Raw genomic sequence first — 22,455 nt, forward strand, 5'->3', positions numbered from 1 at the left:
CAGGCCTCGCATATGACTCTCTGCAGTGGTGTTGCCGCACAATTCCATGCGACGTGTGGTTGGGAATTGTGAATCCAATGGCAAAATCAACTTTTTTTCCTCCAATTTGCAATGGTTCTTCGAATCCTCTGCTAATTTAGCTACTGTTTTGCCGTATTGTGCAACAATTGCAGCTAAAATCTGAGAAAATAGCGATAAAAAGTGCCTATCAAGTACCGTTTGCTTCCACACAATTTTCCCAGGAATCAACAGCAACAACACTGAACGGCAGCAATGCTACCTCTCCTTCTCATGCCGAAAACTCCGCCCCTCAAGAGTTGCGCTTCGCAGTCAGCTCCGCAATGTACATTATGTACAATCACGCACCCGGTTCACTCACACACTCTCGCGGGAAAAGCATCATTTTCATCCCAAATGGGAAAATATATCATGAAGGGTGTGTGTGACAAGCAGAGAAGAAGGAAAAAAAGCGGTCTTGCTGAGGAAAAATCAAGCGCAGAAGTGGAAAATGTTGCAGAAATGATTTTGAGGTATGGCATTTTCATTTTTCTCTTCCTCAATATTCTACATCTCTCTTGAATATACCCACAATTTTCATCCCCGGAAAATTCGCCCCCGCGTGAGCGAAAGAGATGGGCAAAAAGTGTGCAAGAGAAAGTTGTTCAATGTTGATTGAAAGCACGGGAGTTCAATATAATTTCAGAGCATGAGTGATGAATTGTATAATTAAACTTTTCCATATTTCAACAGGGACAACTTGTCTCTTTCCCACATTCAATTTACATTTGATTGGGGAGGCAGAGACGATGAGGTATTTTCGCTATTGAAATTGAATGTAAGCCTACGTTGAAATAATTACACATTTCATAAATTTATACATGTTATATTTTCGGTGTGTGGTCCATCGATTTGTGTAAAATTAGACGTTTCAACTGTGAATTGAAATCACAAATCCGGAAGGGAATTATTGACATTTTTGCGGTGGGGTTAATTGATAGTTTAATTCTTATGTGGAAAATTGAGGGAAGTTCGGAAGTTGGTCTGCATCAAACGAGATCAGTCAACTGATTATCCAGGATAAAACTTTAGAGAAACAAAGGATAATGCAGTGAAATGTATACCTGATAAAGGAGTTTAACGTCAATTTTTAGTATTAAAATTGACTTTTTAAGTAACGATGTATATTTTGATTTAATCTTTAATTGAGGGCATTTTGTGACAATATTGTTGTAAGTCATTTTTTGTTAAACACATTCTGCTATATGAATTTTCATGAATCATTGCATTTTCTTCACGAAGTCTTTACAGAATAGATATTAAAAATAGAGTGGAAAATATTTTTAAGTTTTCTGTCTCCTTAAAATGTGTTTTACACGTGTTATAAGCAGAATGTAGATCAGAAATAGTCACCTCAGTAGCATTGGAAAGTGTAATAAAACTTCTGCAAACGCTTACCTGACACGAAAAGTCTGCATAAAGCCAAAAGTCGGCTAGTAAATCTCGAGCTATAGGGTGAGAAACCTCATTAGGATAATGTCGACGGTAACAATTGAATCAGCAAATGAGGCAATAAAGTATCCCTTGTCTCAGAGGGACTCTTCGGTCTTTAGCTCCGAGCCATTATTCCAGTTCTGTGGAAAGAAAACATTACTGGGTGCAGAGAAAAGGGGTTTATTGCAATGCAAACTGTCAATCTCGTCTCTTCTGCTAACATTCCTGAATCTCTCCCGAAAAATATATAGGATTTGATTTATGGCAAGTGAAAAATCTGAAATGCTGGAAATTCCCATGTGGATTTGGCAACAGGATACTTTAGGCAGAAGAGAGAAAAGTTCAGGCTCAACATGTGGCTTGAGCAACATCTTTTCTGGTGGAAACCACCAGTTTAGCTACCTTCTATTCTGTAAGGACACATCGCCAGGTAATGACCTCTGAAAGGCTAACCTGCAGTGTCAGACGCAGAGCGATTTTTAATTAGAGTTACTAACAAGGTTCCTAATGTAAGTGCCGAAGGCAAGGAAGGCTAAGAACCAAGCTAATGAGACATGAAATAAGGAGAATGTTCCTTGTCTCCTCCTGAAACCATGAGAATGCAAATGAATTTCGTCCCGCTGCGGAAAGTTTGGGCGAAATTGAAGGAGGAAAAGCGTGAAAAAATACACAGGACAAAAGTGTTGTAGGGAGTATAATAAGTAATTTGGCTTAGCCGCCCCCCTCACGCCCATAATCGCCCATTACTTTGAGTCTTAGTGGTCAGATTAGACAATCGCCAAGCTGTGTTTATTGCCTTCTGTGTCGCGTGTGTCCTTCACACACAATCGGAACCACCACTGGGCGGAACAAATCGACTCACCGGAGAGTCCTTCTTGCCCGGCCAGGATCATCCTTGTCCCAGTGAGAAAGGTGAAGCAAAAATCATTTACCTTCTTAGCGTTTTTTTCCCCCGTCCACCCATCGACCCTCTTTTGGCCTTTTCACCTGAAAAATTCATTAAGCAGGAAACTCATTTCACGACGAGAATCGCAGAGAGATTTTTCCAGTCCGTCAAGCCACGTGGAAAATGTTCGTTAGAAGCGCTGAACAACTGGATCGGAATGAGACTTTTGGAAAGATTTTTTTATTTAATTTGAGACGGAAAATTACTGAACATTTTCAATACACTCTTCGATAAAAGGGTCCAGCAGAAAAAAAAACTACCAACAAAGAGCGATCGTACGCCTAATTTATTGCGTCAGAAGCATAATTTGAAATAGAAAAGAACATTTTGTTGTAGGCAGAGATTTAAGCTGACCAATTTTTTCGTCTCTCTGTGACTGGATTTGGTGTGTGCTTTATTAAGAAGAAATATTTTCCAGGTCGAAGATGATTAGTGGGTTGTCACATAACATAGATTTGGCTTCTGGTTTCACTCCCTGCATTGTTGTAGGCACACGAGTTTTTTCTCTGTCGAATATATCCCTTCTCTTCGGCAAGGGCAAATGCTGCGTATGGAGATTATCGTGAGGTGCGAGAGCGGGGAAAATATGTAATTTTGATGTTGGGAATATTGGGTTGGATTCGATGCGGTTCGGATTCTATTTGATTTTCATTGTTGATACCAATTTAACAGCAATAATTTGGGATATGGACAGAAGAGAAATTCCATTGACAGGTGAAACTGTCTTGATTTTCTGACCACACACGGGAGACAAATATGTCACTCTCATGGGCATTAGATGTCTTTCTCAGGAATATTGAGCCTGTAAAGGGGTTACGCAGCAGGATCTGTAAATCTTAGGGGTAGATTCAGCTCCCGGGAGAGTAACAAAGATGTTTATTTTGCAGCAAAGCCTTCTAAGCATTCCCACCCTCAAGAAGATGAATATCTTTTCCAGTATAGTTGGCAATATTCATTGCATGGTGTTTGAAAACTCCTCCATCTTCAGTCCAGAATCCTTTTCTTCTCGATACACAGCGTATGAATATTGCGGTTGGACTTAACTTGAGGATAGAGTCTTGTAATCTTATAACTGGGCTAATGCCTCTTGAGAGTAATGAAAAAGTCAATTGACCCACTGATACTTTGGGCAATTGTTGCTCAGAGAAGAGGAAGTGCGATAAATCCTCTTCGGGAAAAAACTGAAAGGCCCCACACTTGGTAAATTAGTAGAAAAGCATTTTCACACTCCAGAGTGCTTTTGACCATTTGTTTCAAGACCTCGAGACATTAATCCTGGGCTGACGAAACTAATTTCGATGCACGTAATCTCTGAGATTTGATCAATAGTTTGTCAGTTTTTTCTCACTCTTTGACTCGGTTTTTCACTCATTACACTTTGCCAAACACTTCTTTCGGAATTCTGTCTGTGGGCTCTTCTTCTAATAAACCGGAAATGTCAATAGACAATTTATTGGCTTGAGAGGACCTCCAGGCGCTAATGAAGACGAATAATGTGTGACTTTAACACTACCAATCAGAATTCTGTCACATTTTTGAAACAAAACATTGACATAATGTTTCTGTGTTTAAAATTCATGCAATGACAAATGTTTTTCTCAAAATTTGTCTCAATTCAGTCAGTTTCAGATTCAATTGAATGCATCTCGTGTTTCACTTCTTCCGATAACAATTTGCTGTAAAGGCAAAAAGGTGTTGAGGAATTTCTCATTCCACGAAACCTCTGCAGACGATTTAGAAATTTCGTGCTGACTCTACTTTCGGTTTCTCAATTTTTTTCTGAACATTTTATACATGTTTCCGTGAAGATTGACACATTTCGATGTTGTCAACTCTTCAATTTGCTTCAGATGAAGTTTTCTCCTTTTATTTCATTCACATCTCTCACTTTTTTTTCCTCTCTAACATCTTTCTGCCTTCCTTCGGCCTCCAGCGGACCCATCTTAAGGTGGAAGAAAAAAAAAAGTTGAATGTGATGGAAAAAAATAGAGAAGAATGCGTTACAACTAGAAAATTTTTTGATAAAAACACACGGAATTGGTAAATTTCTTTGTGTCGCTCTGAATTGGTGCGTTTTTATCACCGCCTGACCTGTCAGACCTTTCAAATTCTTGAGATATCAACAAATGCACACGACAAATGCATCAAGAATTTTTTCACGTGATGGTTTGGGAAGTAGTTCATCTCCGTGCGCTTTGAAATTCAAATCAATTTTGCTTGTCGATTGACATGGAGAGACACCTTCAGCAACACTGTTAATGCTGCGCTGATGGTTTGTTACTCGGGGCAAAAATTATAATTTTTTCCATAGTCCGTTGGAGAAAAAAACGAGGGACCTTTTCGTGTATTGCTTTTTTACAGTAACTGCAATTTGAGAAGAAATTACCGATGGTGCAATTTGACACTAATTGATGTGATTGAGGTAACAGTGATAAACGGTGAAAATGCTTCTTTTTGTGAATTCGACAGGCTTTAAAGTGTCGATTTCAATTGAATAGCGACTGAGTGTTGTTTATAATTAAAATTACATTTCTCAATCTTCCACTTTGACAAGAAATTGCATGTAAAGTCTATTCTTCAGTATTTCTTTGCAATTTATTTTGTGCGCCAAATCATTAATCGTTCGTCAAACAGCCAAAAAAATATCGCAAAGTGTTCGAATTCAGCCTGTTTTTCCATCACGATGCGCCATCTGTGCAAGAGCCAAAATGTGGCTGCGGAAATAAAAGAGAGAAGGAGAGTTGAAGTAACGAGAATAGAAACGTAAATGTGATTATCCGTGATTAGCAAGTGTCAAAATATGGGACTTAAAAGTTTTATCGTATCAGAATGTGCGCGAGTAAATAAAATTAAATCTCGACTTGTGGAAATACTTGAAAAATTTCCTCTTCCACAACCATGAGATTTTTTCCATCGCCAATCTCTTAATCTATTCTGGCTTGCTTCTGGCTTCCATGGTGAAGAAAAAATAAGATTTTCACGCATGGCGACAGTGCGAAACACTAACAAATCATATTAAACATTGTTGTGCTAATTTCTTGTCCACTCGCCGAGAATTTACATATTACACAGAATTTTGTAGCCGAAAAAAAATCGTCAGCATGCAAGAACTTGATGCGAATGCAGTTGTGAACAAAAGAGCTCTTTTTTCCATAGCATATAAAAATCAAACCATAAGACACTGGTTTAGTCTCCGAGGGAGATTATAAAGTCCCCCAGACAGACGGAATATGGAAATGCAAAATGGTCTGGACGAGGTGTCTCTGCGGGGCCAATAAAAGCAACACGAGCACTATCCTGGCATCGCCAATAAATATTGGATAAATTGCGGCTAATAAGGATTCCTACTGCCAGTGGCTTTGTCAATTGGTAGCCTCCTTCTCGGTCGCTCTCCCACATCCGCGCCCCTTTGCATTCATTCGATATTTATAAATTTATATTCATCTCCTCCCATAAAGACGGGCATGAGAGCATTACCAGAGGAGTGACTAAAAGGACGGCAAAAAATGTCTATGAGTGATCTTCTAAGCCGATCTCTCCACCATGTCACGTTACACATTTCAGTTTGTGTGACACATTTCATCCCTCCTCGATATTGCTAATTGAATCATGTTTGGAGGCATAGCCAACAAAAGTGGGTGTATGTCATTCATTATTACGAATATATCAACACAGCATTGAGGCATCCAATTCTCAACATATCATGAATTGGAGAGGTGAATGAGAGAGTGAAAGAGGAGACATTTTCACAATATATATCCTGCATGTCACATTTCCATCAACTCTGGCCAATTGAGGTGCACACAAAAGGGACGAAAAGCTCCAGGGATTCAACGGAAATGCTATTTACAGAGGCATTTTTGCAAAATTAAACCACCAACTAATTGCAATGTCTGTGTTTTATCATTCTCCACCCAATTTGTGGAACTTCTTTAAGGAAAATGTGAACCTTTCTATTCTATTTCTCCAAGAAAAGAATCATCGGGAACGAGTGAGATAAAAAGAAGTAGTCTAAAGACACCTTTTAAGTATATTGTCAAAAGATGTGAAGCCGATGAGTTCTTCAATTATTCTTCAGGTGGGAATCTTTCTTTTTTGCCCTTCATTGTGGGACGACTTTGAGGGATGCGCGCACTCAAATATAAATTGTATCATGCGAGAATGGAGGTAAGAAAAGAGAGTCCCGCACATTTTACATTTTAGAAAGATGCTATATATGTGTTAAAAAAAGGAATGTGTAAAAAAAACTGTGGACAAAGTTCCCGAAGAGATGGAAGGTTGAGTGAAGAAAAATAGGAATCTCAGAGTCTCCCGAGCATAATTCGATGCAACGGGGTGGAAATGTTGAGTGCTCCGCACTTGAATTCAACACTTTTTTTCTCCATCGTGATCCTCTTCCTCTCTCTCCACGTTTTTTTTTCTAACCATAGGTTTTTTCGTTTGACTCCACCGGGCAAAAGCGGCACATTCAAATTGTAGCAAATTTATAAATCAATTGAAAATCTATTGAGAGAAAACGGCAAGAGTGAAATTTGGCGTATTAAAAAGTTGAACATGGTCCGAATATTACGAACAAAGAGATACTTTTTTGCACATCAGGAGAAAAATATATATATGAAAATTTGTTCATCTGCAAAAGTTTGCCTCTCTCAATTTCTCGATCACCCCGTGATTTTCATCGTAACAATAATAGAAACGGAACTCCATTCAGATGGCATTAGCATCCTAATCTTGTGTGAATGATACTTTTCAACCCTCGTACACCCAAGTGATTTCATACCGTGAATTTATACTCCTCGCACCCATTTTTACCCTGCCTTCCGCCACACATTTTCATCGTTATTCCCTCGCCATCCCCAAAAGTGTAGTTGAACGATCAAAATTTTTCAGCCATGCACTTTTTCCATCGACCTTTTTACGTGCAGATTGTGAATAATGGATGGAAGAAATAAAAAAATGATATAACACAGGACACTGAGTGTAGAGGAAAAGGACCTTATAAATCCCTCTTGTAGACTTTTTCTCCTCTCTGGCAGCTCTAACAATTTTTACGATATATACTTTTTTTATTATTTATTATTTAGATTTTTGCCTCTTTGTCCCCTTCATGGCGCTCTATAAATCAATCGACAATCCCGGCGTGGCGGGAAAATTCACTTCTTCAAGCAGATTATGGGATTCTGGGAGGGAAATCTCAATGACCTCCAGAGTAAACAAATTGCAGTCACGAAGGGATGGAAAAGTTATTGAAAATCGGAAAATTCGGTATCAATAGACGTCCTTACGGAGTTTCTTTTAAGTTGAAGATGTGAATAGTGTGGGAAGGGCGAATGAACACATAGATAAGAAATTCAACTGACTCTTCTTGTAAATTTTGCACCAAATTCATCTTCTTAAAGTTCCATCCACAGTCTGAGGGTATATTTTTAGAATACTGCCAAAGCTGCAAATCCTCGTAGATGGAAGGAAATTAATTAGCAAGGGAGTGAATTTCAGTAGCAGCTCAGGGGGCCGATTGTGCTCCGCCACGAAAACTTTGCCACATTCCAGGTAATTTACCTATTTGATCCGTAGAACAGCTTGAATGACGTGTTGGCCAAATAAATGAGAGTGCGAGTGAACACCCTCGACCGCCCCTTCGGAAACCGCACATCTTATTTTTACATCTCTTTTCCATCATCTTTTGTCCCCTGCCATTGTTCGGGGCAGGAGAGAGTCCACCCAGAGGAATATTTTCTGGGGTGTGTGTGTCTCTTTGTGTGGTGAAAATTCATCAACTGCAGAGAATTGTGAGCTGTGCTACCTTCTATCTGAGACACGACCTCCACGTCAAAATGTTGTATCCAGTTGGTGATTGTTGTTCAATTACTTTTGGTATTTTGAGCATTCTCAATAGTGCATGAATGGTGTGAGGCTGAATAGGAGTGAAATATTCCATAAAATGCATGTTGGGTGGAGGAGCTGAAAAAAGGGCTTAAACATTGGGATGCAACATGCTGCTTTTCGATGCTACAGACACTCTATTCTCACTATGATTTTTTTCTCCTCAACTCCCAAAGTTGTATTTTTTCTGGCTTGATGCTTTCGCCCCCTGAAACACCAACGAATTTATTTTTGTCTTCATCTAATTCACGAGTAATTTCACAGTTGAGAGAATTTCCCACCACCTACAGAGAAGGTGAATGCTTGGGTTCTCAGTGTGATTGAATTTTCTCGCTTTTCATGCCATTTGGCCACTGGAAAGTAGAGTTTGAGTTCGGGTGTGTATTGATTACAATAGAAAGTTTCACATTTCCACTCGAAGCCACATCACTTTTCCCACAACCCACAATTTTCCACGTGAAAATGACTCTCATAAGGCTTCCGTGAACGCCTGGGATAATGTTCAAGTCGCGCTGGAGAAGTTCTTCGACTGATAGCATAAAATTCTGTATACACAGAATTTTTTGGCAAACCGCCACGAAGAAAAGACTGGATTTTAACAAAAGTCGAAGAATTTCTTTCGGGAGGGAAAATTAATTTGATAACTCATAAAAAATATATGGAAATTGAGTCTATTCATTGGCGTTGTGTGAGCCAAGTTGAGGAATTCTTTTGTCATGCTCAGTTACGAATTGGATATCATCGCGATCGGGACATCTCCTTCTTGAATTACCACTTTTATGTCTCCCCGCGTGGAATCATTTGGGAGAAGAAATTCAAGTAGTCGACCAATAAAAGTGTCTGCGTGGCTTAACAATTAAAATGATATTAATTTGTTGATTTTACAGCTTCTCACACCCCTAAAAAAAATCATCATCACACTAAATGAAGATTGCTGATGCGCAGTAAAATCGGGGAAATTTTAGTGTGTGTGCGGAGGGTAAAAAAAATGAGATTGAAAATCAGGGAGCCTTATAAGATAGACATGGGAAATATAAAATTAGTAAGTAATAAAATTAGAGAAATCTTCTCTCCACACATATCTTTAAATCCGCATCTGCACATAATTATTTTATTATTTTGATACGCCAGCGTCACACGGTAGCCAGCCTCCGGATTCTAATACGGACCATAAGTTATCATTAGTGGTCTTTTTGTCCGCGAACCGAATTTGATAATTAATGTCTTTTCCTCTCTCTTCTTCCATCTCTTTCTCTGTCCGTTTGCCTCCCATTCCGTGTGTCATCGTCTCCATTCCTTCACAATCTATCATGATTTCCGCGCACAGCCTTCGTTCCACACAGATTTTCCCTCACAAGTTCTTACAGAGGATCGCAAAATTATCCCTGATCCTTCACACTTTGCACTTGAGAGAATTTTCATTAATCTTTAGAGTGATCTTCACAGTCAATTAATGGACATAAAATAATTTTTGTGTCCCAGAAAGCCAATTGATTGCTTATCGAAGTCATTGTGGATGATCTTTTTCATCTAGCATAAATTTTTCTGGCTATGCAAAATCTAATGCCTCTGAAATGTCAATATAAAGTTATTTTTGCAACACGTGCTTCAGTGTTCAATCTCAGATGGTCTCTAAAATGGCATCTCTGAAAGTTCAGGAGTTCCGAAGACACACAAAAATCATATCAGCCATAAAAATTATTACATTTCTGGTGCTACACATAAAAGCAGCATGACGAGCAAGACTATATCCATGCTGGAGAGCCGGAATAATGTCGAGGATATGTGTATTTTCGGCAACGAGGGGCGACAGGCGAGGCAGTCAAATATGCATAATATAGCCACTACTATACAAACTTTTAACTAGCGCTTCTGGAATTCAAATTAAAAATTATGGAAATAAAAATATCTGCATAATAAATCAATAAATTAACTTTATGACTTCTTTGTACCGATTTGAAGCTGTTTTCGATCCAAGTGATTCTGTGCCAGAGCCACGGAGTAGAAATATCATTTATTCTCCTTTTGCTCGCCACCATCGCGTCTTTCACTTCTTCTTTAACGCGCGGCTCTGAGGATGATACAAAAAATCATGTGCTTTTAATATACCAAATTTATTGATATTTGTGTGTGGGGTTTTTTTCGGGCAATACGATCAAATCACCACCGCCGAAAATGTCTTTTGGCCCGAGGGCGACCGTCTTTCGAGAACTTGAGGCATTTCCGTTTTGACGCATTTCACATATATTGAAATATTATTTTACGATCATCTAGTTTTTGGTGGGAGATCGTCCAGAGAGCGAGAGAGAGAATAAAAAATGGATATGCTTTATTGTGTCTCATTTGCGGCTACCTTTTAGTTCTTTTTTCAAAACCATTCTCCCAATTTCACCCTCATTCTGTGCTCAGCGATCAAAGGAAAACCCTTCGCGCGGTGGACAATGAGACAGGTGCCCTCCTTTTAAGGATACCCATGACAATTGTCAGAGGGAGACAATTGTGGAAGGAGTTGGATAAATTTATAGATGCTCCGCAATAAATTACGTGCTAATGACACTGTCAGTGGTTTTCAGTGAATTATTTCACTTTTGGCCTCCCCATTCACAACAAATCGATATTTTCCACTGTTAAGACGACACCCTTCGCGCTTTCCACTCTCTTTTCCATTTCCTTCACCCTGGCGATAAAGCGCCTTAGACACGGAAGACGTTGGCCCATTGATAGAGGGTCGCACATCATTTTTATATAAAAATGACTGCCTGGGAGAGACTCTCTCATTCTTAACATTTTCTTGCGTAAACTTCCTGCCCTTTTGTCGTCGTCAATTTCATTTATTGGCCATGCCCAGGGATCAAATCAATTGTAGTCTGGGATCCTTTTTCTTTACTCATCCTCTATGGGAAGAGACATAAGAAATGGACAAATGATTCTCCCTGGAGACGTGAGCCTGGAAAAATATAAGAAAAAGTAAATTCAGACGTATAATAAATAATAGAGAGACTGGCGAAGGTAGATTGTCTTTCAGCAACTCCGTTGGGCGGCAAGGTAAAATATCATTATTAAATATTTATATTGAGGCCCACACAGAGAGAGAGAGCTTTTCGAGAGGACGGCAAAAGCCACAAAAGGAATTGCTAAAATTCCTTATATTGTTGTATTTACCGGGGATTTATGCATAGAGTGAAAACTCTCTCGGCGGCTCTCCTAATTTAACATCTATGCAATTTTATGTAACAAGAAGAACTTGGCTGACTGAGCAATTTCCTGTGACGCGAGAATGATTCTATAAAACCTGTTTAATTATGCTTAGCGGTGGGTAAATCTTATGAAAAGGTCGTAAATTTTCAACATAACGAAAGCCACAACCAACCACACGGATTTCTTCTGTTTATTTAACAATTTGTACGAGGAACTCAATCATCAATTGATCATTTGTTTATTTTCCTAACTCATGCGGTCAAGACTTCTTGTTGCCTGCAAGAAGATGCCTCATTGTCTGGGGTTCGTGAGTGAATCTCAAGGGTTTTCCAGCTTCCTGATGATTATCCACAATTGAATCTTTGTCGGTGCAAATGACTACACGTGATGATGAAGAATACACCCGAAAAATATCATTTGTAATTGCCAATGATAAGGAATTGTGTTGTGTTGCAGAGCTCTTTGATGATTAGCGACTGAGTCGGCGGAGTTTCTTCTCTCTCTCCCTATCTCTCTCTCTTTCTCTCTCGGTTGGGGCATAATTATTTCAATTGGATTCCCTCGGAGAAGCGTCGGACAGTGACTTGTGACTCTCTTATATATTCAAATTAAGGTGGTATTCTTGCGGCGTGAAGAGTTTTATGTTGAGCATCATGGGTGTTATTGTAGATTTTATGTGCTTGAGCTTCTGATGATTTGTACGAGTGAGAGAATGAGTGAGAGAGCGCAAGTGGGGTCATCAATCAAAATTAAATAGCGAGCATTTCGGTAGCCAAATGTTTGTGGTGCTTTTGTACTGTTCACCATAATGTCATTTTAATTATGGAATAATCTCCAATCGAAATCACACTAAGCCCCAAAATAAAAGTGGGGATTTTGTGTTAAATAAAAATACCTTTTTTGACCCACGCTCCTCTTTTCAACCCTTTTCGGCTCTTCCTCTTTTTGTGCGTGTGTACTTTTATTCAATAACTAATTATTTCCTGATGTTCTGCTACGGTTCAAACTCTCATCATGACGCCAAGCTAGAAATGAATTCTCCCGACCACCAAAGTTCAAGTTTATTCTGATGGGCAAAACAACGTTGGTTGTTTGTTGGCAACTGTTGGCCATTGTGAGAGAATGTGAGATAGAAGAGGCTCTCTTGAGATTGTACACGAAGAAAGAAATTTAAACTTGAACTTTTGGTGAAAATTGCGTTTTTATTTACCGGATAAACAAATCTGTATCCATAAAAGTATACATAGTAATTCCCGTGGTTGATGAACTTGAGGCAAAGTCAAAGAAAGGAGAATCTCCTCAAAGGACTAACGGGCGAGAGTCAACAGGGTTGTTGCAGTGATGAGAGAAAGAGTGCCCGAGAAGAAGTATTAAAAGAAGGCAAGTCTGAAGGAGATACTCTGTCATAAATTAATCTGGACAATACATCGTCTTACTGTATCGCTATGGATATTTTGCTATACTCTCGCTTGGCAAACCTCTTTCGGGCGGCAAAAGAGTGTGGCGCGACGCCACGAGACAGAGACACATATTCATCCATAATTTACATTTTCGACACATCCAACAGAAAATAATAAAATACAGCAATTTATTGCACATAAAACATTAACCTTGGAGGTGTTTATGCATACATTGAATGTGCGAAAAAGTCACCTGAAAATGATTGATCATAATTTTATTTAAATACCATTTTCATCTTCATCACGTATTGAGATCTTCTCTTTTCTCTTTGTATATTCACCCTAAAATATTATGTTGAGAGAGAGAGAGAGAGAAAGGAGAGTGGGAAATTTCCATATAGCAAGATTTATTGCAAAGACAGAATTTCTGTTGACTGAGACAGAAAAACGTGCGAGATTTGCAATTTTCCCAAACGTCGCGCGGTGAAAATTCATATTCATGAGGTGTGCGAGTGAGAGAAGAGTGTTCTCCCGGTGAAAAGAAGTCATTTTACACGCTATTTTACCTTCACCGCACATTTCATCTAACATATCTCGAATTGCTATCTGGTCCTGCAAAGAAAAGGTGTGCAAACATCCCTCCTGTCGGTGGTTCTGGGCCACACAGAAAATTAATATGTCCTGTGAACTCAACTCATGGCTATCATTTGCTTGCTATTTCATTTTGCTCGTGCGTTACTGAGAATGACTTTTTGCGCCCACACTGTGTGCCTTCGTCTCTGTGTACATGAAGTCTCTCTGGAGGTTGGACAAACTCATATTTGCTCGCCGATGTTTGTTGCTCGGGCATTGGTTGTGATGCTTTCAACATGGCAGCATTTTCCTGTTTACCATTGGCAAGTATTCCGTGCCGAGGAAGGTGCTTCAATGTGAAAATCCCACTTTTGTCGATGTGTTGAGTGAGGGGAATGCGCTGTGCACATAAGAAGTGTGAACGAGAGAGAGCGAGACACACAGATATGAATATGCTCAACTGCTAGAAAAGCGCCCAACCGTTCATTACAGCACTTTCTGCATATGTTTACCTAGGATTCTCCCGACAGTCTGGACACGGTAAGCTTGAGAGGAAGCTTTCCACTTTTTCTATATATGTATTAATTGTAGCATAGATCTCAACCCAAAAGCAGAGTTTCGCTCAAAAATGTCCTCACAAGTTGTGACGATAGAAGAAAAAGGACAATTCGACCCGACAAAATTTTGAAGTGCCATCAAAAGTCCACAATTTACATATATAAACTCCATGTATATTTTTTATATTGTATTGTAAATATAACATTTATTACAACAAGATTTGAATTGCTAAAAATTTCACATTCCAGTGATCATCATTATTCTTTAGTTTACTTATGTTTAATAGTATTTATATTATACTTGAAGTTGGTGTCTATAAAGAGAAAATCAACTGCAAAACTCAATCCTTCTTCCTGTGGATTAACTCAAGTATCTTACGTCAATTTTTTTTTCATCTTTTAATTTTTTTGTGTCACATTGACAAATTGCTGTTGACTCCAAAATTTTACAATACCATTCTTGCATTGTGTTTTCTTTTTGTTCCTAAATCTGCTTCCTAAACACTTATTAATTAGTTAATTATTGCTATTGAGTTGTAGAATTTCTTGTTTATCCTTCCATCATCAAAAATCCATCCTCAATTCTTTTCGCGCTGTTCAAAAATCAAACAATATATGAAAGATAAAGAGAAAATAGTGAAGGAGATCTATGAAGAAAAGAATCTATAACAGTTCACTTTTTTTTTTAGAAATATCATTACAGAGGAATCTTTTAAACAATTGACTGCTTATGTGGCAAATAAGTTTTGGGTTTTGGTCTTCCTGAGTTTGTATACATATTGTGTTGTATTACATTTCTTCTAATAATTCTGATCGATTTATTTAAAAAATATTCTCTGCTTTAAAGTTACGCCATTTGTTTCGTCATTATAGAAAATATTGCGTTGTATGAAATGCGTGGTTCATAATGTTTCCTTTTTTCTCAATAATCACTTATTTTTCTACAACTTAATTTATATGATTGCTGATAAAATTGCAGATACCAGAGCCAGATTTTCGCCAATAATTGTAAAATATAAAAAGAAGAAATAAAACAGAGCAAAACAAAAGCTTTTTACATTAGAATTTTGTGTAAAATTATTGATAACGTGTTCCCCCACCGTTGGCTAACTTGCTAAATCGATTGATTCCATCATCATTCCTCTTCCTTCGATTGTTTGCCTACTAAATACAATAATCTTAATTTACACTTTTCTCTATTTTCTTTGTCCATCTCTCACCATTTCTTTTTTTTTGTTACAAATTCTCACTGTCCTTGTCACTAAGAATAGAAAAAGTAAATATATTACTGAAATATATAAATAAAACTTTCTGATTCTCCTTATCATAAATTTATACAGTAATGAAAAATATCTTCCTTTCCACCTCTATTTCCATTCATTTGCTTAATTTAATATAAATATCTGTTAAAAATAGATATTTAAATATAGTAAATTGTATAGTTTTATTGGCGGTTGTTGTGGGTGATTTGTTATGTTTAAAAAATCGTAGAAATTACTCTCTTTGTTTGCTGGTGTGTTATCATACAATAATTCTCGTTTCATACTCAAATATTTTATAAAACTATTGGTATATTTCTTTCGTCACACTTCCTTTTCTTTAATTGTTTAGAGAACGAAAAAATGTTGGTACGGTTTTTATTGGCAGGCATCCATTGTGTTTCTTTTTCATCTAAATACTTTCTCCTTGTTTAATATATATTTTTATATCATTTTAATAAGATTACTTCTAAAGTTGTACACTTAATATTCTTATTTTTCACTTCACTAATATTTTATGCTGCACTTTTTATTTCTTTTTTTCTCTTCTTTGCTTAACAAATTTTACAACACAGAAATATTGTGATTACAATATATTTTTTTTTGTAATTAATTTAATATTAATTAATAGATATTGTGGTGGTAGTGCATCTCTTCATCAAGTAGTTATGCAATGCAAAAATTTTGATGGGACACTTATTTTTGCTTAATTTCTTGTTTAATTTATAAGTGAGACAAGGTAAAACACACATCGACTATATTACTTTTTTCATGACTTTTTAATACATTTGGAATACATGGATTTATGTTTTTTTTTAATTCTAGACATTTTTCGAATTTTTATAGCCATAAACACCAAATTTTAATTTTGCTAAAATACATATTGATAATTTTTTTCGAGTTTTCAAGTTCTTTTTTTAGTTCACATACACCAAAAGCAAATTTTGAGTCGAGTGTTTTATATTTTCATGTTTATATTTTTCTCTTTCACCTCTATAGACAACGAGTGTGTGTTTTTTTATCGAAGTTTATTTAGTAAGAATAAAAACAGAAGAACGAGTTGATTTCTGAAGAAAAAAAATCGTTTTCTCACAAAATTAATCAAAAAATCGGATGAGAACTAAGAGAATTGGAGGGAGTTTCAAGTAATTAAAAAGAAATCCTTCATATAACAATGTATCACATAGTTTTGTTGTAATAATAGCACCGGTTAATCTGAGGTTATTTCATGCAATGTTCTCAGAATAGTTATATTGCTGTTCTTGTGGAAAAATTCTATTGAATGTGTGAGTTTTCTCTTGAACCTATTTATGATCATTTCTGTGCCACAAAAGTATCTACATGAATATTTATACATAGACACATAGAAAGAGAGGTATTCATTTCAAGACCCATAACAAGAGTTAAGATGAAGAATTAGTTGCTACATGCAAGAGATGCGAAAACTCCTGACTAACCCAAATGGAAACAAGAGATTTTCACATTCGCAACACTTTCTGAACTTCAACTGAATCAAAAATTCATTGCAACGATTTTACTGCAAAAACACAAAACTGACATTCCCTCGAAAAGTCTAAAAGAAAATCAATGAGATCTTCAAAATGTCGTGAAGGGAGGATCGGGGTAAATTTTTTAATCATCTTTGTATGTATTTTTTTTCTTTTCTATTTATAATCAGTCTCGTTTTAAAAATATTACTTCTCAATCTTACTATAATCCACTCTAGTGTTCATTTAATATTTTTTACTTGTTAAAAATATCACATTCTTCGTTCAAATTGTTCATTTTCTTATCTCATAATATATCTCATTAAAACATTCCTAATCTCGCCATTCTCTTTATCGTTCTTCGCCTACATTTTCCTATCACTTCTGTCCGGTGTATCTGACTTGTGGTTGTCAATTATTACAAAAATTGAAAAATTTACTCCTTTCAGTATCGTTGAACATTTTCTTTTCTCGCGTCTGTATAAAAGAAGGATAATGTCACGCAGTACTTGATGTGAAACATTACATAGATTTCATGGAAAAATATTTTTATATTGTTTGGACGTTTCTATTGAAATGTTTATCATGAAAATACGTTTTTTTGTTCTTTGAATTTCATTAGCTGGCATATCAAGGAACACAGAATACTTTATCTCGACCTAAATTCATAGAAAATGTGATGAGAAAACTAATTTCAAAGACCTAATACAATGAAAACTTCACTCTTATCAAATTAAAATAAATATAATTCTTTCTTTTCCTATGATTATACAATTTTTTTTTGTAATTTTTCCATATAATATAGAAGTTCTTTTGAACACACATATGTTAAAATGTTAGTCACAACACCAAATATCTTTTGTATTTTAAAGTATGACAATTAACATCGATATTAATTCAATAGTCATTATGTATAATAATATTTTTATGCAAATATTTTTAATTTCTAATTACAAATATTGAATTTTTATCACTATAGCAATATAGAAGAAGATTTAGTGTGACTTCTTTCTCTGTGATTTTACACAAATATCTTGTAGTTGTGCTTCATTTTTATCTCAAATAGAAATTAATGTGAATTCCAAAAGACTTATACTTTGCAGTTTTGATTGAAAATTTCTCGTGATTGTTGTTCAAGTCAATTGCCATTGAAAAGAAAATGCAATGTGTCTGGGATTATTTTCTTTTCGATTTTGTGAAACCTTTGACCCATATTTCATGTACAATGTCACTTCCTTTTTCACTATGAAATGAAACTTGAAGTCAATTGAAAACTAATTCCCAAAAATATAGATCAATATTTTCTCTTTTACTAGTTTTCATTTTCAATATTTTCTTATTCGTTGATTATGTCTTCGTTTGTTGTTGTTTTTCATCCATCCATTCACTGAGTGATTACATAGACAAAAGGAAAAGTATATTTCTTTTGCAAGAAGTGTTTTTCTTTTTAGGAAATAATTTGTCTATATCAATATACTGAAGGAATATACTCTTTTAATTGGGTAAGATAATGAAATTGATTTAACTACCAAGTCTATATCCCTCCAAATTTGATTTTTTCATCTTATATTTCACTCAAATTTCTTTTTTTTTCTTTTTAATCTTCACCTCAATCAAGAATAATTTCGAAAATTTCACAAAGATTAAAATTAACATCCCAAGCATTTGTCATTCTGGCATGAGAACAACTTTTCAATATCAGCTTTCCACCACTTGGGAATATGTTGTGCAATTTTCACGAAATATCTAAAAGAGTTTCTGGGATTTTCTTAAATTTTTAAGTTTCACTACACATAATTACACCAATTATATAAGTCTATGTACAAATATTTTACCTATGTTTTCTTCATCATTTCGTCCATCGTCAATTCCTTTCACACAATATAGGAACATGTATAGAAAGTGTTTCAATAATAATTTTTGCTCTAACTTTCGCTCTTTCTTTCCCATCCTTCGTCTATCTTCGCCAACAAACCTCTTTCCCACTTATTTACACCTATAAAATGTGTGCACTAGACTTCGCTGCTCTCATCCTTCCTTCTGTTTCTCAAATGTATATATAGCTTTCTTAAAATTACACTCAATTATATAAATATAATATAATTTTCATTTCATAGTAATATATCACTCCGTTGAATTGCGTGTCAACCATTTAGTTTAATATCTAATTCATCTTCTTCATCTTGTCACTCATCTTTCGTCATTTCTGGTAATATAGAAAATTGGACATTTATAATTGTGAAAATGTGAAAAATATTTCTGGCGCTCACAAATATCTTCTTTTCTTGTTCAATATATATGCCATTTAAACTCTAAATATAATTTTTTTTTTCAAATTACTTCTCATATCCTAGCTTTTTAGTTGCGTTTTTTTTCATTAGGTAATATTTAAACACCGAAAACATCGTATTGCTTGTTTATATTTCTTCTTTTCATCTGCGAATGAATTTTACTTTTCATCTTTTATTTCATGATAATTTTTGTACAATAGTTTCTGTGGATTTCTTTGCATTTCCTTTCGACTTATTCATTTATACACGCATGAACTATATTTTCTCCGGGGTAATTTTTTTTTCTTTAAAGGTTTAAAGTTTGTGTGATGTCACGGAATGAGGAGAAAAATAGACATTTTTCAATATATCTTCTTCGGGAGTGTAAAATTGACAATTAAAATTTCAATTTTGTGTGTTTTTTTTATTTATTCCTAGACACTTATAATGCAGACACTGATGCAATTTTTTTTTGAGAAAATTTAACTTTTTAGCTACAAGTTCTAATCTTTCCATTACGATGAGGTGTACCTTTTCAATATCGTTTGCGTGTGAGAGGTACAGATATTTTGGCACAGTGCTTATTATTTCCATTACACTTTATCGCGTTGTCATATTCCTAATTTTATTTCCATTTTTTTTAAATTCTTTCCTAAGGGAATGAGGAGTAAAACTGAATGGATCCTTTTATGCAATTCGATGCTCGAAATGATTTCATTTGTGGTCACCATCACAATGGTCATCGCGCGATAAGGAAAATTATTATTCGTTGTTTCTGGTGTGGGTATGTTTTCGATTTTACACGTTCATCTCACTCACGCACAGCAATAGAGAATAGAATTGAATCTATTACAATTATTTCACTTGTTTTATTAATGGTTAAATCACAGACATTAATTGCGGAAAAACTGTTTGTTTATGCTTCTCTTGTAAAAAGTTTTTACTTCGAAGTTGAAACCAAATTATCTCGTTACTCTTTGTTGAATTGCACTCGTAAAAGAACTGGACATCGATACATGATCATCACTTTGAACTCAATCTGCGTATCCATATTTTTGGTTAATCATTCCAATTTCATTGGATTATCTTTTATGCATACTGTTGTGAAAAAATAAAATCACTGAGTCGAATAAATAACTAACTTTGTGGTGTTTCGAGCCGAATACAAGTAAATAATAATAAACTGATGACGAAGAAGTTCTCAATTGTCATGTGGAAATATGCTGTTCTTTTACGTGTACATTCCTTAATTGTGTGTAGCCTTTTTTCTTATGTTGTCACTGACTAATATTTCTATTCTATTGTTAGAAAAATGTTCTGCCACTGTTTCCTATTAAGTCGGATGTTTCACTGATAACTTTGTGATATTCTACCCCTCCGTAACTACAATCCCGTCTATCGTTTACTTCCGGCTTCGCCCACCCAACAATCCATTGACAACAGTCCTTCTATCTCCCGGGAGGGACTCATCTTGAGCAGAAACGGTAAGAGTCTACACTTGGTAAATTATTGCTTTGAATCATATCGTCCTAAGTTGATGGTGAATTTTGGTATAGTGATCTAGGGTTGATGGTGTGACTGAGGAGAGTTGTTCGGGTCCTGTGCATTGAACATTTGTGCGATCTGTGTCCACCACTGCTGCTGGTCACGATATTACCTGCGAGCGCCGAGGATGCGGCGTCGCCGGACCTCATCTCAGCGTGGCGAATTGTGGATGTGCGTGGTGAGGTGCTTGGACAAGTAGTCAGCTCGCGCGAAGCACTTTCCGCACGCCTCGCAGTGGTATGGTCTCTCCCCGGTGTGGATCCTCAGGTGGCGCGTGAGGTCGGACTTGCCGCCAAAGGCGCGGCCGCAGAAGAGGCAGACGAAGGGGCGCTCGCCCGTGTGCTTCCGGACGTGGAGCTTTAGGTTCTCCTTCGAGCGCACGCACTTGCCGCAGAAGGGACACGCGAAGCGGCGATCGCGCTGCCTCTCGGCGGCGTCCACGCGCAGGAAATTGAGAATCGAAGCCTCCTGGGGATTGAGACCCAGTGCCTGGTCGCTGGGGATCCGCTCGGCAGTGAGGAGGGAATTGACTGAGGTTGTGGGCAGAGCGCAAACTTCCATGCGCTTCTTCAGCAAGTGATCCTGCAAAGGAAGGTTGAATTTCTATGAGGAAGGTGTGTAAAGAGTGAGACTGATGACTGCTCAACTGTCTTACCTCCCTTTCGTTCATCGCAGATCCACTGTTGGTTGATGGATACTCGATCGTCTCAGCAGAGCTGGTGATCTTGGGCACCACAATGTCTCCATCAGCTGACGGATCGGTATTGCACAAATTTCCCCCGGCAGAGTCCACAGTGTCATCCTGGTCCTCCTCATCCTCCTCCTCCTTGATCGTGATCTTCAGCTCGTTGTCGTCGTCATTGGAACTTGTCACGACCTCTGTGCCCAACTCCATTCCGTATTTCTTCTCATTCTTCCCGTGCAGGCGCTCTAGAGCGTGGTTGAGTCGGTGCTTCTTGAAGGACTTCAAGTAGCGGAATTGCATGCCACAGACATCGCACGTGAACAGCTTATCAGCGGGCAACCTGGCGCGATGATTCTGCTCTCTGTGCTTCACATAGGCGGAGCGGTAGCGATAGGACTGGCCGCACTGTTCGCAGATAAAGGGCTTCTCCTCCATGGCGCCTATTCCGGCATGCTGAAGAGCTGCGTGCTGTTCCAGGAGCCACACGGATGGAAATGTGGCCATGCAGACGGTGCATTTGGTCTCTTCTTCAATGGTTGTGCCATCCTGCAGCAGCAGAGTTTCCGGAATGGGCTTGATGGCTGGAGATGAGGATGTCGAGGAGGAGGACTTGTCCTTGGGACTCATGGCTCGACGGTCTGATCCGCTCAGTGGATTGAACCGGAAACTCTCCTTGAGGTAGTTTCCACTGCGCTTGTGGAGGATGTCATCGAGTATATCCTTGGAGCTGCCCGGAAAGCTCTCGGTGGGAGTTGGAGGTTTGGTTAAGTCGTACTTCTCCACCACCTTGTCTGCGGTGGGTGAGTGGAAGGAACGGTGACTGGACTGGCTCTCCTTGGACTGCCCGTAGGTGGTGGTCGCACTGCGTCGATCGTCCTTGGAAGTTGAGGCTCCGTCTTTTGAGCTGGACGCTGAGGTAGAGGCAAAAATGTCCGGAGTGGCGTGAAGAGGGTATCGGAAGGTGTTCTTGAAAAAGTTTGCGCGCTTCAGCAGCAACTCCTGCTCCTTCGAAAACATCTCAGCCAGAGGATTGAATCGAATGTTGGTTGAATCTTTGGGGTTCATAAAGAGACCGCGATATCTTTTGTGGGAATAAAAATAAAATACATTCAGAAAATTCACAATATTCTATGTCAGCTGACAAAGTAGGACAAATAGCGG

General features: G+C 37.4%; 1 protein-coding gene across 10 annotated transcripts in view; it reads right to left on the reverse strand.

The window, feature by feature from the left end:
* Window positions 1-14,222: 14,222 nt before the first annotated feature.
* Window positions 14,223-22,455, reverse strand: part of LOC132262249 (uncharacterized) — a 54,960-nt gene continuing 46,727 nt past the window's right edge. For 8 of the 10 annotated variants that reach the window (XM_059761456.1, XM_059761451.1, XM_059761452.1 and 5 more), the window contains one exon: window positions 14,223-22,375. In XM_059761456.1, coding sequence (XP_059617439.1) covers window positions 20,809-22,375 — 1,567 coding nt within the window. In that variant the 3' untranslated portion in view covers window positions 14,223-20,808. The remainder of the gene's footprint in view (window positions 22,376-22,455) is intronic. The other 2 variants (XM_059761459.1, XM_059761458.1) reach the window with 2 other exon arrangements.

Source organism: Phlebotomus argentipes, unplaced genomic scaffold, assembly GCF_947086385.1.
Source record: "Phlebotomus argentipes unplaced genomic scaffold, Phlebotomus argentipes genome assembly contig_15, whole genome shotgun sequence".
Taxonomy (NCBI): domain Eukaryota; kingdom Metazoa; phylum Arthropoda; class Insecta; order Diptera; family Psychodidae; genus Phlebotomus; species Phlebotomus argentipes.